Source organism: Xyrauchen texanus, chromosome 31 (assembly GCF_025860055.1).
Source record: "Xyrauchen texanus isolate HMW12.3.18 chromosome 31, RBS_HiC_50CHRs, whole genome shotgun sequence".
Taxonomy (NCBI): Eukaryota; Metazoa; Chordata; class Actinopteri; order Cypriniformes; family Catostomidae; genus Xyrauchen; species Xyrauchen texanus.
In genome coordinates this window covers 35402543-35415923 of record NC_068306.1, presented here as the reverse complement: position 1 = coordinate 35415923, position 13381 = coordinate 35402543, and the positions used below count along the sequence as shown (strand labels likewise).

At 42.9% G+C, this 13381-nt stretch overlaps 1 protein-coding gene across 1 annotated transcript in view; it reads left to right on the top strand.

The window, feature by feature from the left end:
• Nucleotides 1-13381, top strand: part of LOC127625239 (PDZ and LIM domain protein 4-like) — an 83561-nt gene that overhangs the window by 49271 nt on the left and 20909 nt on the right. The window contains exons 4-5 of the mRNA XM_052100400.1: nt 1481-1680; nt 3132-3289. Of these exons, the coding sequence (XP_051956360.1) occupies nt 1481-1680; nt 3132-3289 (358 nt within the window). The remainder of the gene's footprint in view (nt 1-1480; nt 1681-3131; nt 3290-13381) is intronic.

The following is a 13381-nucleotide window of genomic DNA, read 5'->3' as shown; positions in this document are numbered from 1 at the left end:
CAGGGGGTGGGAGGTTTGTGGGGATTTACCCGGCGAAACGGAGCCCGTCGTCATCCCCAAATCACCTTCATCGCCAGCCGGGTCGTCCTCAATCTTGTGGGAAGGAGTGACACTGGGGGCAGCTGAAATGAAGGAGAGCCGTGATTGCAACGCTGCCATGATCATGTTCTTGCAGTGAGTACATGAACCATCCACAAACGCCACCTCAGTGTGACAGCTGCCCAGGCACACGAGGCAGCGTCTGTGGTTGTCGGTCTTGGAGAGATATTGACCGCATTCAGGAACTACACAGTGGCGGAAGGGCCTTCAAAAAGACACGTCCTGAAAAGGAGATTCAACGCCTGTCTGTGTTTTGCTCTTTTATGAGTGGAATCTCTAACTCTTTAAGCAAATAAAAACTTTTTTAGGAGGGGAAAACACTCTTTTAGGCATTGAAAGCGCTGTTGAAGCGCCCAGGGGTGTGGACTGCACAGCGTGCAGAGAGCGAGAACGCCAGCTGGAAACACGCCGTAAGATCCAACATTAGTGCTTCCTGCCAACAGAGGTGAGTGGAACAGTGGTGAACTTCAGCTTGCTGTTGCACAACCGCTCGGCTCAGAAGAAAAAATTCTGACTTACAGACACACGCCCACTTCCCTTTATTACCGTATGTCTGGGGGCGGGACATGCAAATTCTGTCTGTCAATTTCTCATTGGCCTTTTCTCAAGTTCAGAGATACGCTAGGCTCCCAAGGAAGACCCTTGTGTCACTTCATTCGACACAATGTCGAGTGAGTGACAGAAGGGGAACACTATTTTGCTAAAACAAAAAGAAATCCCCCTAAATCACTGCAGAAAAAATTCAACTATACAGCTTGACATCAAAAGCAGAGTTGATCTGAGATGTTGTTTTTGTGGAGTGCTCACATATTGTACGGTGCTCTGAGAGCTGAAAACAGCAGTGCATCATGAGCGCCACGTGTGCTGAAAGGATGTGACGCAACAGAGCAGCCCTCATTAACTCTGAAGTGGGGTGCTTGCAAACTATATGGATTACTTTAATGGCACTTTTATGGTTATTTTATGTCATTTCTAGAGCTCTACAGTAATGAATGTGACTAACACACATTATCGGATTTGAACCATTTGTTTGACCAATAACCAATCCATCTATCAGTATCGGATTGGTGCATCCCATGTCTTGGCAAACTAGACCTGCTTACACTACAGCTGCTGCTGCTGCAGAGCAAGTACGAAGACTTGTTACTGCTATAACATACACAGACATGCTGCTACACCTTGTATCAGATATAGATATTGGTGTTGGGGAGGAGAAGGGTTTCAGAGAAAAACCTCTGTAATTTAAATGTTAGACAATGAGAGAGCTTGCTCAATGTAGAGTTCCAAAACTAAACTTAAAATAATTTAAATATCCTAAAATATGCAGTGAAATAGTTTCTTATAATTCTAATCACTCATGTATTTTTATTTTTTTTATTAGATCTTCCGACCAATCAGCAGTGGATATAGCTCCTTTCCCAAGAGCCCATCCCCCAAGAGTCCCATTACCAGCAGCATGCCCTATAACAATGGCAACTCAAGACCTGTGTACAACAATCCAACTGGGCTATATTCACACAACAATGGCAACGGTGCCCTACCGAAGCAGATGGCATGCCTCAGTCTGTGCTCTCCAAACAGGTGTGTCATTTAATGCAGGAAAAAATGTTTTTGCATGATGTCACATACACAACCCCCCGAGAGGATTCCCAATATTGCAACGTTTTTGCTGGCCATGTTCACATGCCATGCACTTCTCGTTCAATACTGAGTCAAGCTAATTTCTATAGCCAACACAAACTATTCCAGACTTGCAATGGTACTGCTGCCAGAAACGTATATTTATGTTTCACACAAGGCCGTGAAAAACATAGTGATTTATCAAGGAAGTGATCGTCAGGATTTTCCCATGTTGGAATTAAAAATGGTAATTTTAAAGGAATTTTTACCTTTTATAAAAATAATTCTGTCATAATGTCGTTCATGTTGTTCCAAACCTTTATGACGTTCTTTCTTAAGGCTAATTTGTACATATGAAAATGCTAATTATAATGAAATGCACTGACATTTGTGTTCTGCTAAGGTGTTTTTTGGTGGTATTTCACTGGCTTGCACACATCCATAAAATCGATTGAGGTACGAGATCTCTCTGTCAAAGATTATTTATGGTTGGTTAAAAATAATTACAGGTGGGGTTTGGACATGACGTTCTATATTTATAATTACACGTGTCAGTTGAAAAGATTGTAGCTAGCTAGGTTATCATTTTACCTTTAAAAATTGGTACCTTTGAAGACGGTCTCCTCAAGGTTGAGGTCACCCTCAATTAACTAATCTTAAAATAAAGGCAGATTATGTTCTCCTAGGGTTCTTTATTTCATTCAGGATAAGAAACGTTTGGCTTCTTCCATTATAGAAATTAGGCTTTATTCAGAACACAAAATGAAATGTTGCACAAAATAAATAATATTTAACATCCCAGGCTGACTTCTCAATGCAATGACAGTTAATATAGGGACTCACTTAAAGCTTAAAGCACCCAAAATGTGGCTTGTACTTCATTTTGCAAGTGTTTTGGTGAAAAACATCTAATTTTCCAATGAGAAGTTAGACTTTTCATGAGACAACAAAATCTTGTTCTCAGTGGCACGTGTTCACGTGAGAACTTTGAGTTGTTTAGCATTATAAACCAGTGTTTGGTGTTATTGATTACAAAGTAATAAGAAAACATTTCTTTTCAAAGTCAAATCAAAATGAAATCCCTTTATTGTCACAACCATATGCAACAGTGGGTGAAAGTGTTGGGTGCGATTCCAAGCAATATAGTAGTATGACAATTACAATAAACATTTGGGGTTATAGTAAGTAAAGTAATGCGAGTACTTTTTGATAAAGTTTTATATATATATATATATATATATATATATATATATATATATATATATATAAAACTATATATATATATATCAAGAAAGTAATCATCTTACTCATTACTTTTATTTTACTTCCTAAATCACTTTGGAAGACCAACAATGTGAAAATATCCCAGATTGCTCCAGAAGTAGATGTGTATATTTTTTCCTCGGTTTCAGCCCTGAACCACTAGTGAATTCATCAGGCAGCAGCAATGGGTTCGACACACAGTCAGATGTGTACAGGATGCTTCAGGACATTGAAGAACCGGTGTCAGCTCCCAAACAATCTGGCTCCTTTAAATACCTGCAGGGAATCCTGGAAGCCGAGGATGGAGGTTAGTTTTATTTGTTTATTTCTCTCTTAAAATGTATATACAGTATATTAGTAACACAGCCTGATCTCATGAACAATACATGACTGTAGAAAAAATTTTCACAATGAAAATACGTGCTTCAGTAAAAAAAAACTGTCGCAGTTTCCCAGTGAAATGTTCAGTGGGTGGGCACCAAATGTGAGTGAAATGGTGTCGTAATAAGACGTGTTTTTAGGTGAATATTAGATTGAGGTTTTAATTAGTAAACCTTTCCTCCCTAACCTAAAGTTGAAACTAAACCTAAGCAATAGTGTCCTAAAAGCAAATGAGAGTTAAACAAAACCGAAAACAGGGAAAAACTCAGGGGAGCGAATCTAAAAGTTGCCCTTCTGGTCATCCTGAAAAAAAGTATAAATTTTTATAATTACTTTAAAATTGTAAAATAAAACAAAATTGACACGTTTTTTGCCCATATAATCTTTAAGCTATTAAGGTTAAACTTATTTGGCTTACTGTCCGCGGTGGAGGGGCTCGAGGAAGCAGCTTCAACTCAAGCTCTGAAGTACCCACGCATCTCGCCACTGCGTTTATCGACGCGAGTGAGCACTGCTGCGGCAGTGACACTTTGAAATTGCTCCTGCGGGAGCAGCGTTTGGACTGGAGGATTTAAAGTAGTAGAACTGGAGTATGTCCTGCCGCAGTGTCCATGACATGGAGCCCATGAATCAAAGGTACATGGGCTCTTAAATGTCACATATGGGGAAGGAGGTCCTCGTCCCCAGTGGAAGAAGATGAACAATATCCAAAGCAAAACCACCCAGTATCAGAAGGAGGGAGACTACGGTATATAGATAAGATGCAGAGCTACAATCCTTCCAACGCGAGGGCCTGGATCACATAAGGAGTATGGGGGCCTGCTGCGCTCGGGGGGCAAACAAATCATGGTACCTCCAGTGCACTGTTCAGATAGGAGGACACACACTGCGATCCGAATGAGAAATCCTCCATGGTAGAGAACATGAAGGATCACACTGCAATTCGGAAGGGGAGAGCCCCAACGGCACCTGAACGAAGGGCTCACACTGCGATTTGAATGGGAGAGCTCCCGCTGTGCTTCGAAAGGGAGAGCCTCCGATATATATCAACGGGAAAGCTCACTCAGCGATCGAACCAGAGAGCATAGTGCGTAATGTTAGGGAGGTGTGTTCCGGGTGTTTGGTGTGCTTGTCTGATGTGATGGAGGTTGGATCGAACATAAGTTTTGAAGGTGTGGGATGACCACTGACCAAGCATTTTTTTGTTGTTCAGATAGGCCTTTCTGGGTGGCTGTAGTAGCGGCCCATATGCGGAAGGAATGGGAAGAGATATGTTCAGGGAAGAGAAAAGGATCAGTTGAGGATGATTTTTTGATTTTTTTTTTTAAACCAATGTCTAGAAGCAGGGAGGTTTTTGTCGTGGACAAATAGAGGGTTCAGCAAAGAGGTTATTTGAGAGTATGGCTGAAAGGGGGTTGGCAGATTGAAAATTAAAAGTGAATGTCCATGTTTCAGTTGATCAGTTTACTCTTTCATGTTGAACCGGATTGTGTCATGGTTTAAGACAGGGGTGTCAAACTCGGTTCCTGGAGGGCCACAGTCCACAAGAGTTTAGCTCCAACCCTAATTAAACACACCTGAAGCAGCTAATCAAGGTCTTCAGGAGTGCTTAAAGATAACAAGAAGGCATTTTTCCAGGGCTGGAACTAAACTCTGCAGGGCTGTGGCCCTCAAGGAACTGAGTTTGACACCCCTGGTTTAAGAATTTAAAGTCTGAGAAGGTGGGATGGATGGCTGGGTTGAAAGTTGATGGTGAGTTCTGAGACTCTGAGGAAGCTGAAGAAAGCTAAATTGAACATAGCGTCTAGGGTTCTTGTATTTTTGGGGGGAAATAAACCAGAGCGAAGAGTAGCAAGGCATTTGCTTTGGATGTCGATGGTTAGTGGTTGTCTGGTGTCGGGACGGGTGGGATTTGTTTTTTGTAAACCCATGATAAGGAGATATATCTGGGGGTTTGTAATGGTAGGGAATTGTTGGCCATGGATGAGTTTAAAGAAGAAATGTATGCCGCTGAGGTAGACTTTGATTGTTCCTGGCTGAACTGATTTGGTATTATGGAGGTGAGAGATGAAAGAGGATATGGAGAGGAGGGAAAAATCTGGAAAAACAAAAAAAGTTGTTTGCTTAGGAACTCCAAGCTCTCCAGTAAATTTGTAGTGTTTGGGAGAGACAGCTTGTGATATTGAGGGTGTGTAGATGTCTAAGAGGGTGGTTTAAAGGAATTTGAACTCTGAATAGGGAGGAGTTGGGTTGGTGTCTGCTTCCGGAGCCAATGTTCTGAATTTCTGAAAGAGAAAACGGGATCAGTGATTTGATTTTGGTGACATGAAATATGATCAGCTTTGATGATGAATTGGTTGCTGGCAGAAATCCAAATAAGTAATCTCAGAAGGGGCATGAATTTTGGAACGTTTGTTTTTGTTGACCATTTGGATCCTCATAGATGGGCTGCTATGAGGATGGGATACATCTCAAACAGGGTGGTCGATTCGGCAGGCTGGGGGGGAGAGGTGAGCTCGGGTGTCCAGGTTGCGGTGAACCACCATCCTTTGTAGTCACTTCCGAAACCTATGGAGGAGGCGGCATCAGTAAACAGGGTTGGTACAAAATATTGTAGTAGAAAAAGGTTAGCCCATTCCATTGCTTTAGGAACATGGTCCAGAATTTCAAATCTGCCTGGCCAGAGTTAAATTAGTGATGTTGTCTAGACCTGGAACTGAGGTACCGAGTGTAAGCAGTTGGGAAATGAAAGGCCGATCTTTGGAAATTATGCACATAGCGTAATTTAAGTGGCCTAGGAGAGAAAGCAAATGTCACTTTTCTGCAATGGGTTGTTTCTAGCAGATTGGATGCAATGGCTATTATTCTGTATATTTTTTTCTTTAAGAAGGGAGGCTTGGAATTTGACAGAACTAGGAGGAATTCCAGCGATGTACATGGGCCTGAGGTTTTCTTAGGAGAGAGTGGAATTCCTAGATCAGAGAAGACTTTTATGACAGTTTAAAATGTTTTGCTGCAGGAAAATGGCTTGGGGAAATTACAAGGAAGCCATCAAGGAGATGAATAAGGTAGGGGATTGCATAATTGTTTTGTAGAATCCAGGTCTTTGGAGAGCTTGTCAAATATTTTGGGACTGCTTTTGCAGCCGATTCAATTCAAATGGGCGGAAATCAAAAGGATCAATCATGAATCCAGAATCTATTTCTTTGTTGATGAAGGCCTCTATTATGTTGGGTTCGGCTGTCACAGACTGCAAGTTGTTGCAGATCAAACTGGAGTTGTGTAGGCTTTTTTCCAGAGGCAGCCTCATGCTAGGGTCCGCTTCATGAAAAGGATTCGGAGCAGAAGAGAGAAGAGTGGAGTGGAGGGGGTGGGGGCATTTGTGGAGGCAGCCTCATGGTAGGTTCCACTCTCTTCTTAGATGCAGTAGGTTGAATGGGGGAGTGACAGTTTGCAGAGGCATACTCACACAAGTGTCAGCTCTTTGAAAAGGGTTAGAATTAAATGGAAAAATAGAATAGTGTAAAAGTGCTGGTTCTTGCCTGGAAATTGAAGGGAATAACGGAGAGGGGTGGATGAGAGCCGGATTAGCAACAGAACTATTTTGAGCGGTCACTGTATTTGGCTGGGAGGAAAATGGCGGACGAGGAAGTGTGAGCGGCTGCATCTGGATTAGCGCACTGTGGACGAGAGTGTCCTGAGCATCAAGACAGGAGGGAGATCGAGGTGGATAAGAGCTGAGTTTTGCTCTTAGGAGGTTTTGGGGAGATTTTTGGGATGTTTGAACGGTTATGGGAGCTCACGAGAAGTTTGTATAGTTGAAATTTTGAAGATCTGCAGGAGAAATAGATTCCGGAACTGGAGAGGGCTTGACGTAGGCTGTTGACAGAACATTTTGAAATGGGGGGGGGCATGATGGAGTAATGGCGAGAGTATGAGGAGATGATGTCCGGGAAGATGGGGAACGAGACGTGGTTAAAGTTGGCTGCCTTGGATGAGGGGAGAGCGGTCTTCTGGAGTGTGGTTTGTAGGAGCGCTGGATTTTGCAGCTTGAACGCTCAGAAGGGGTATCTGTGCTTGGAAAAGGAGGATCCAATCTTGCATGAGTGGAGATTGTTGGTGACTCAGCAAGAAAAGATAGTCCCTCGACTGACAGGAATAGCTGGATTTCCAGGAGGTTGGACATGTTACAGGGATGGAATGACCGGATGCTGGAAACACCTGAGACCGAAGAGAGGTAAACAGCTGCTTATAGACTCTGGCTGTTAATTGAAAGATTAGATGGGCTTCCTCCTCCCGAATTTACATTTAGGAACTTCATTTAAAAACTCGTAATAATCTCACAATAACAGTAGTAATGTGTTATTATGAGGCTTCTTTGTAAATTGCAGGTGTATTAAAGAAAATAATGTGTAGGTGCCTTTAACAGCGCATGCTACAGCAGATAGGGGGCGTATGGGAGCGTTCACATAATTTTCAGTGATAGAAATTGAATACGCCTTTTATAGATTACTGACATTAACTGAAGAAGCTGTCTGATGAAGTCAATTTGTTTTTTGTTTAAACTAATAGACTAATGTCTATCAGAAAAATACCATGGATTACCATTTTTTGACATATAGGCTACCCATTCAAAACCACGATGACGAGGTCAGAATGGAAATAGCAGAGATAAAATGATAAAGTGAGAATGCAGAGATAAGAAAAGTGAAAAGAGCAATGAGACAAGAAAAAATTAGAGCCCTATAACAAAAAAAAAGGCACTGTGCCATTACCAGGGTAATACCATGGTACTGAATGATTATATTCATATTTCATGATACTGTCATATTACTCCAAGATACTTCAAACGATTTCATGGTTTTACTATGGCACATGTCAAAAACATGGTGTGGAGCGGAGGGGGGCGGGGCCGGGCCGGGCTGGAATGTCGCACACCCGGTCCCCAATTGGCCTGATGGGGCACGCGAGGGATAAAGGCGGCCGGTGACGACGTTTGGGAAGGAGAGAGAATTACGGGCATGTCCGTCATGTGTGTGTTTATGTTTGTGTTTTGGTTTAAGTTTTCATTAAATTATTATTTATATTGACAAGCTGGTTCTCGCCTCCTCCTTGCCCATCTTAACCCCCTTACATTGGTGCTGAAACCCGGGAAGGAGGAGGGATGCCCGTTGCAGAGTCCTCTACACTGCCGTCGACCCAGGGGAGCGCCGCTGCTATCTGCTATCTGCCGGGTGACGGAGTAGCCCGACCACCCGGACGCGGGGAACGGCGGCCGTCTGCGGGGCGAGTGGGGACTGGATTCCCCGACCGCCTGGAGCGAGGGAGCCGCTGCCGGGGGCGGAGGAGTGCCCTGCTGTCCCCAGAGACATGGAGGGGTCGAGGGAAGACCCCCGTCCACGAGGGGAGGAGGGAAGCAACTCCACGACCGCCTGGAGCGGTAGGGCCACTGCCAGGGGCGGAGGAGTGTCCCCACGTGCCGCCAGAAAAGGTGCGTTCTGTCCGCTGGGGTTCGGAGGTTTGACTCCGGTTCGCCCGGAGAGGTCGAGAAAAGCTTCCGGATCGTCCGCCGCCCCCATCTTCTGTAACGTGGGCGGCGGCAAAGAGGCGCGTGGGTCCGGGGTCGCGGCTGTGGCTGTAGCGGCCTCCTGGCTGAGGAGACTCCGGATTGCATGCCGGTCCTCTGCTTGAGCCCGCATGATCTTGAAGAGCCGACGATCTTGGTCCTGCCGGAGCTCAAGCAGGGACTGTTGGTGGCTCTGATGTATCGCAGCGAGGGACTGGAGGACCTCCACCAGCTGGGAGGACTCCACGGGGCGATTTCCTTCCATGACTTGGATAATTCTTTCCCGGGTTTTGGCACCAATGTAAGGGGGTTAAGATGGGCAAGGAGGAGGCGAGAACCGGCTTGTCAATATAAATAATAACTTAATGAAATCTTAAACCAGAACACACAAACATAAAAACACACATGACGGACATTCCCGTAATTCTCTCTCTCTCGATCCTTCTTCACCGGCCGCCTTTATCCCTCGAGCACCCCATCAGGCCAATTGGGGACCGGGCGTGCGACATTCCAGCCCGGCCCCGCCCCCCTCCGCTCCACACTTGGGATTATCATAGACCATGTGTGTAAAAAAAAAGTTACAAATATGGTGCTTTTTGTTAGAAATATAACCGAATAGGATATTATTTGTCAAAAAGGAAATAAGGGATAAAAAAAATTATAATACAAGAAAAATGCTTAAATACTTAAAAAGCAAAGAATAAGTTATAGATAAGTGCTTCTCTTTAAAAAATAAATAAATAATAATAATTATAATAATAAAACTCTGGGCCTTTTTTTTATCCTTTCACACCTGTCACTGCTGAGGTCTGTGCGTGCCGTTGTCTTTAACTAATTAACACATTTTCTGAAGCAACCATGTTATTTTGTGTTGCTTCTATTACACATTGTCATATGGCTCTTACCGTAATCTTCCATGTTCAATTCCAACACTATTAAGTGAGCTACTGTGGAGGCTACTCACATTGAAAAATGTGTGTAAATGTAGATGGATCTGTAATGCATAACATTGCAGTGTGTGAGTAACAGTGTGAAAAATAAGTGTTTATAAATTCATAATCAGCCGTTGTAGTAGTGATTTGTTAAACGCTCAGTTGTTGTAGCACCTCTAGTATTAATTTCACTAGGAAACTGCAGCGAAATGAAGAACGTGGCACGTAAAAGTCAGTTTGCAAAAATGTAATTATAAAAACATTCATTCAATGAGATTAGGTTGTAATAACATCCACAATTGACACACTGCCAAAGACCATTTATTAAGTTGCCACTTCATCACAATGTTCTTCAAGTCTGTTATTTTTAACATTTTGAAGAAGTGCCATTTAATAAATTAAGTTTGAAGGCTCTTGACCTCTTTACCTTTGGATTTCCCATGTTCCTTTCCTTCCAATCATCTGTTGGATGATTTCACCCAACAGATGTCCACCCTACTAATATTGATTCATAAAACACAGCTTCTTTATTGCCAATATGTCGATCATGAGTCATTAGAATGAAATCTCAAACTGACTGAATTAGGAGCTGCTTGCATCTAAAAACAGAAGTAATTTCTCCAACATTAAGCACTATTTATCTGCTTTCCATCAAACACAACCATACACCTACATAATTTATCTTAGTTAACATGCTTTTTTTTAAGCTTCACATACAAATTTGCATTCAGAACATTCGCCCACATTAATCTTACTGTCTTTATGTCTCAGTCATATTCTGTTTTGTTATCATTGTTATCATAATCTTGATGAATGTATGAGAGCACTCCACATAGAAAGGATAAATATGTTAGAGAAAAAAAAATCTTGACAAGAAGTGATCAAGTCAAAATAAAACTGCGTTTGCATACCAAGGGGTATTCAACAAAAATAAAATGTTGGGCAAGACTTGATTGTAACCATCAGGAATGGATTGGATCATGAAAAGTGACCTATATATGAAAGGTGATTGAATGGGAGGAGTTGAAAAAGGGGAATTTTACTTTGTATCACATAAGCCCAAAATGTGTTTTTTCAAAGGCAAAACAAAAAGAGCCATATCCCGTGGAAAGCCTCCTAGGCCAGCACTATACTTCTGTCCTACCATCTCTCACATGCTAAAATAAACCAGAATGAAGACACAGGGCTTATTGCTCAACTGTTTAAATGTGTAATTAGAGGTATTTGTCAACAGGTTTGAAGTTGCCCGGCAAGTGATTGGGAGTAACTCAGAGTTAACAATCTCACTTTTACAAAACAACAGTCAGATAGCTGAGGCTGGTGCCATTGTCAAAATGTATTCGTAGTTGTTCTGCCCTTAAAGGGATCGATCACCCAAAATTGAAAATAGACAGTATTATATAGCTGCAAGCAGCAATTACGGGTCCAAGCAAGTAGCAACATACCAAAGCGAAAGCTAAGTAAAGTGAAATAAATAGGATATTAGCATCACGGGTGACGGTTTCTGGCAAAGCAGATTAAAGCTGAAGTGTTTAACTTTTTTCTGTGTTAAAATACTTTCTCCAAACCCAGCTTAATATGCAGAGACAACTAGAAGGAATCCATATGAAGGTTAATTTTCTCAAAAAATGTAAACACTGTTTCTGTGGCACTATGAAAATGTATCTTTGTTTTGAGTCACATGTATAGTTCTACACAACAACTTTGACTCGACCGATGGTTTGAGTTGGGGGTGGGACTATCTGTTTGTTTGATCAACAGAGGCAGTAACGAATTTGGGAAAGTTTATTTTCACAATTCTATTGGGTGGCGCAGAAAGTAAACCCGCTTTAAAAGCGATAAGAAGAATTCCTTATAACACTATACAATTGCTACTAACTTTTGTCTAGTAGGTTTCAATGACCCCAAACTGCTCAGGTAGCCTCTGGGCACGGTGATGATATAAGTGTTGTAAAGATAGAGCCTCACTTCCTGTTTGGGGTTTCACATTTGTGAGGCCATTTCTCGGCAACTCTGCAAATATCACAAATTCAATTGATAACTTTGTGTGGCATTCAATTGATAAATTTGGTAAGGATTGCAAGCCAATGACACACACCAAGTTTCGTCTAGATACGGTAAATCGTTCAAAAAGAAATTGCAATGGCCATAGCGCAACATGGTTTAAATTGGAACACTAGGTATAATTCAACTCTGTATTGCTCAATGAATCTAAAGAGACAATTCCCTTGACATTAGGCCAAACTATTCACAAGTTATAAGGGTCATGTCAGGATGAGCCTGCAGAAAGTATACCACATGAGGGAGCAGGATGTCTTTCCTGTAACGCACAGCGTTGAGAACGCGTATATCCTGAAGCTCAGTGTGGATTCAGAGCAGGGAGATCAACAATTGACATGATCTTCTCACTGAGGCAGCTACAAGAGAAATGTCGCGAGCAGAGGCGACCATTGTACATCGCCTTTATCGATTTGACTAAGGCATTCGATCTAGTCAGCCGGAAAGGCCTCTTCACCCTTCTGCAAAGAATAGGATGCCCCCACAAGCTCCTGAGGATCATCACTTCTTTTCATGATGATATGCAAGGCATCGTCCAGTATGATGGCTCTTCCTCGGACCCATTCCCTATCAGAGGTGGAGTGAAGCAGGGCTGCGTACTCGCTCCAACGCTCTTCGGCATTTTCTTTTCCTTGCTGCTGACCCATGCCTTTAGCAAAGCAGAAGAAGGCATATATATCTACACTCGAACCGATAGAAACCTGTACAACATTGCACGCCTCCGAGCAAAAACCAAGGTGCGTAAGGTTCTGATACGGGAGATGCTTTTTGCAGATGACGCTGCCTTGACTGCACACTCTGAGGTAGCTCTACAGCAACTCATCAACTACTTCATGGATGCCTGTAGAGATTTTGGCCTCACCATCAGTCTTAAAAAGACCAACATAATGGGCCAAGATGTTAGCAGCATCCCAAACATCTCCATTGCTGACTACACCCTTGAAGTGGTAGATAACTTTACCTACCTTGGCTCTACCATCTCCAGCAACCTCTCCCTGGATGCCGAACTAAACACTCGGATTGGAAAGGCAGCAGCAGCTATGGCCCGCCTAGCAAAGAGAGCTTGGGATAATTCCATGCTGACAAACCACACCAAGATGAGGGTATATCAAGCTTGCGTGCTCAGTACTCTACTCTATGGTAGTGAAGCATGGACCCTGTACTCCCGGCAAGAACGCAGACTCAACTCATTCCACATGCGCTTGTTATTCCAGGCTGGAATAACAAGCATGTTTGCATTACTCTCCCAGAAACGCCTGCGCTGGCTAGGCCACGTCAGTCGCATGCAGGATGGTCGTATACCCAAGGATCTACTCTACAGTGAGCTTGCTACGGGCTCCAGACCTATAGGAAGGCCTGTTCTTTGCTACAAAGACGTTTGTAAACGTGATTTGAAAGCAGGCAACGTCAACCCAGCAGTCTGGGAAGTAGAAGCTGCAGATCGCTGCAGATGGAGGCAAGT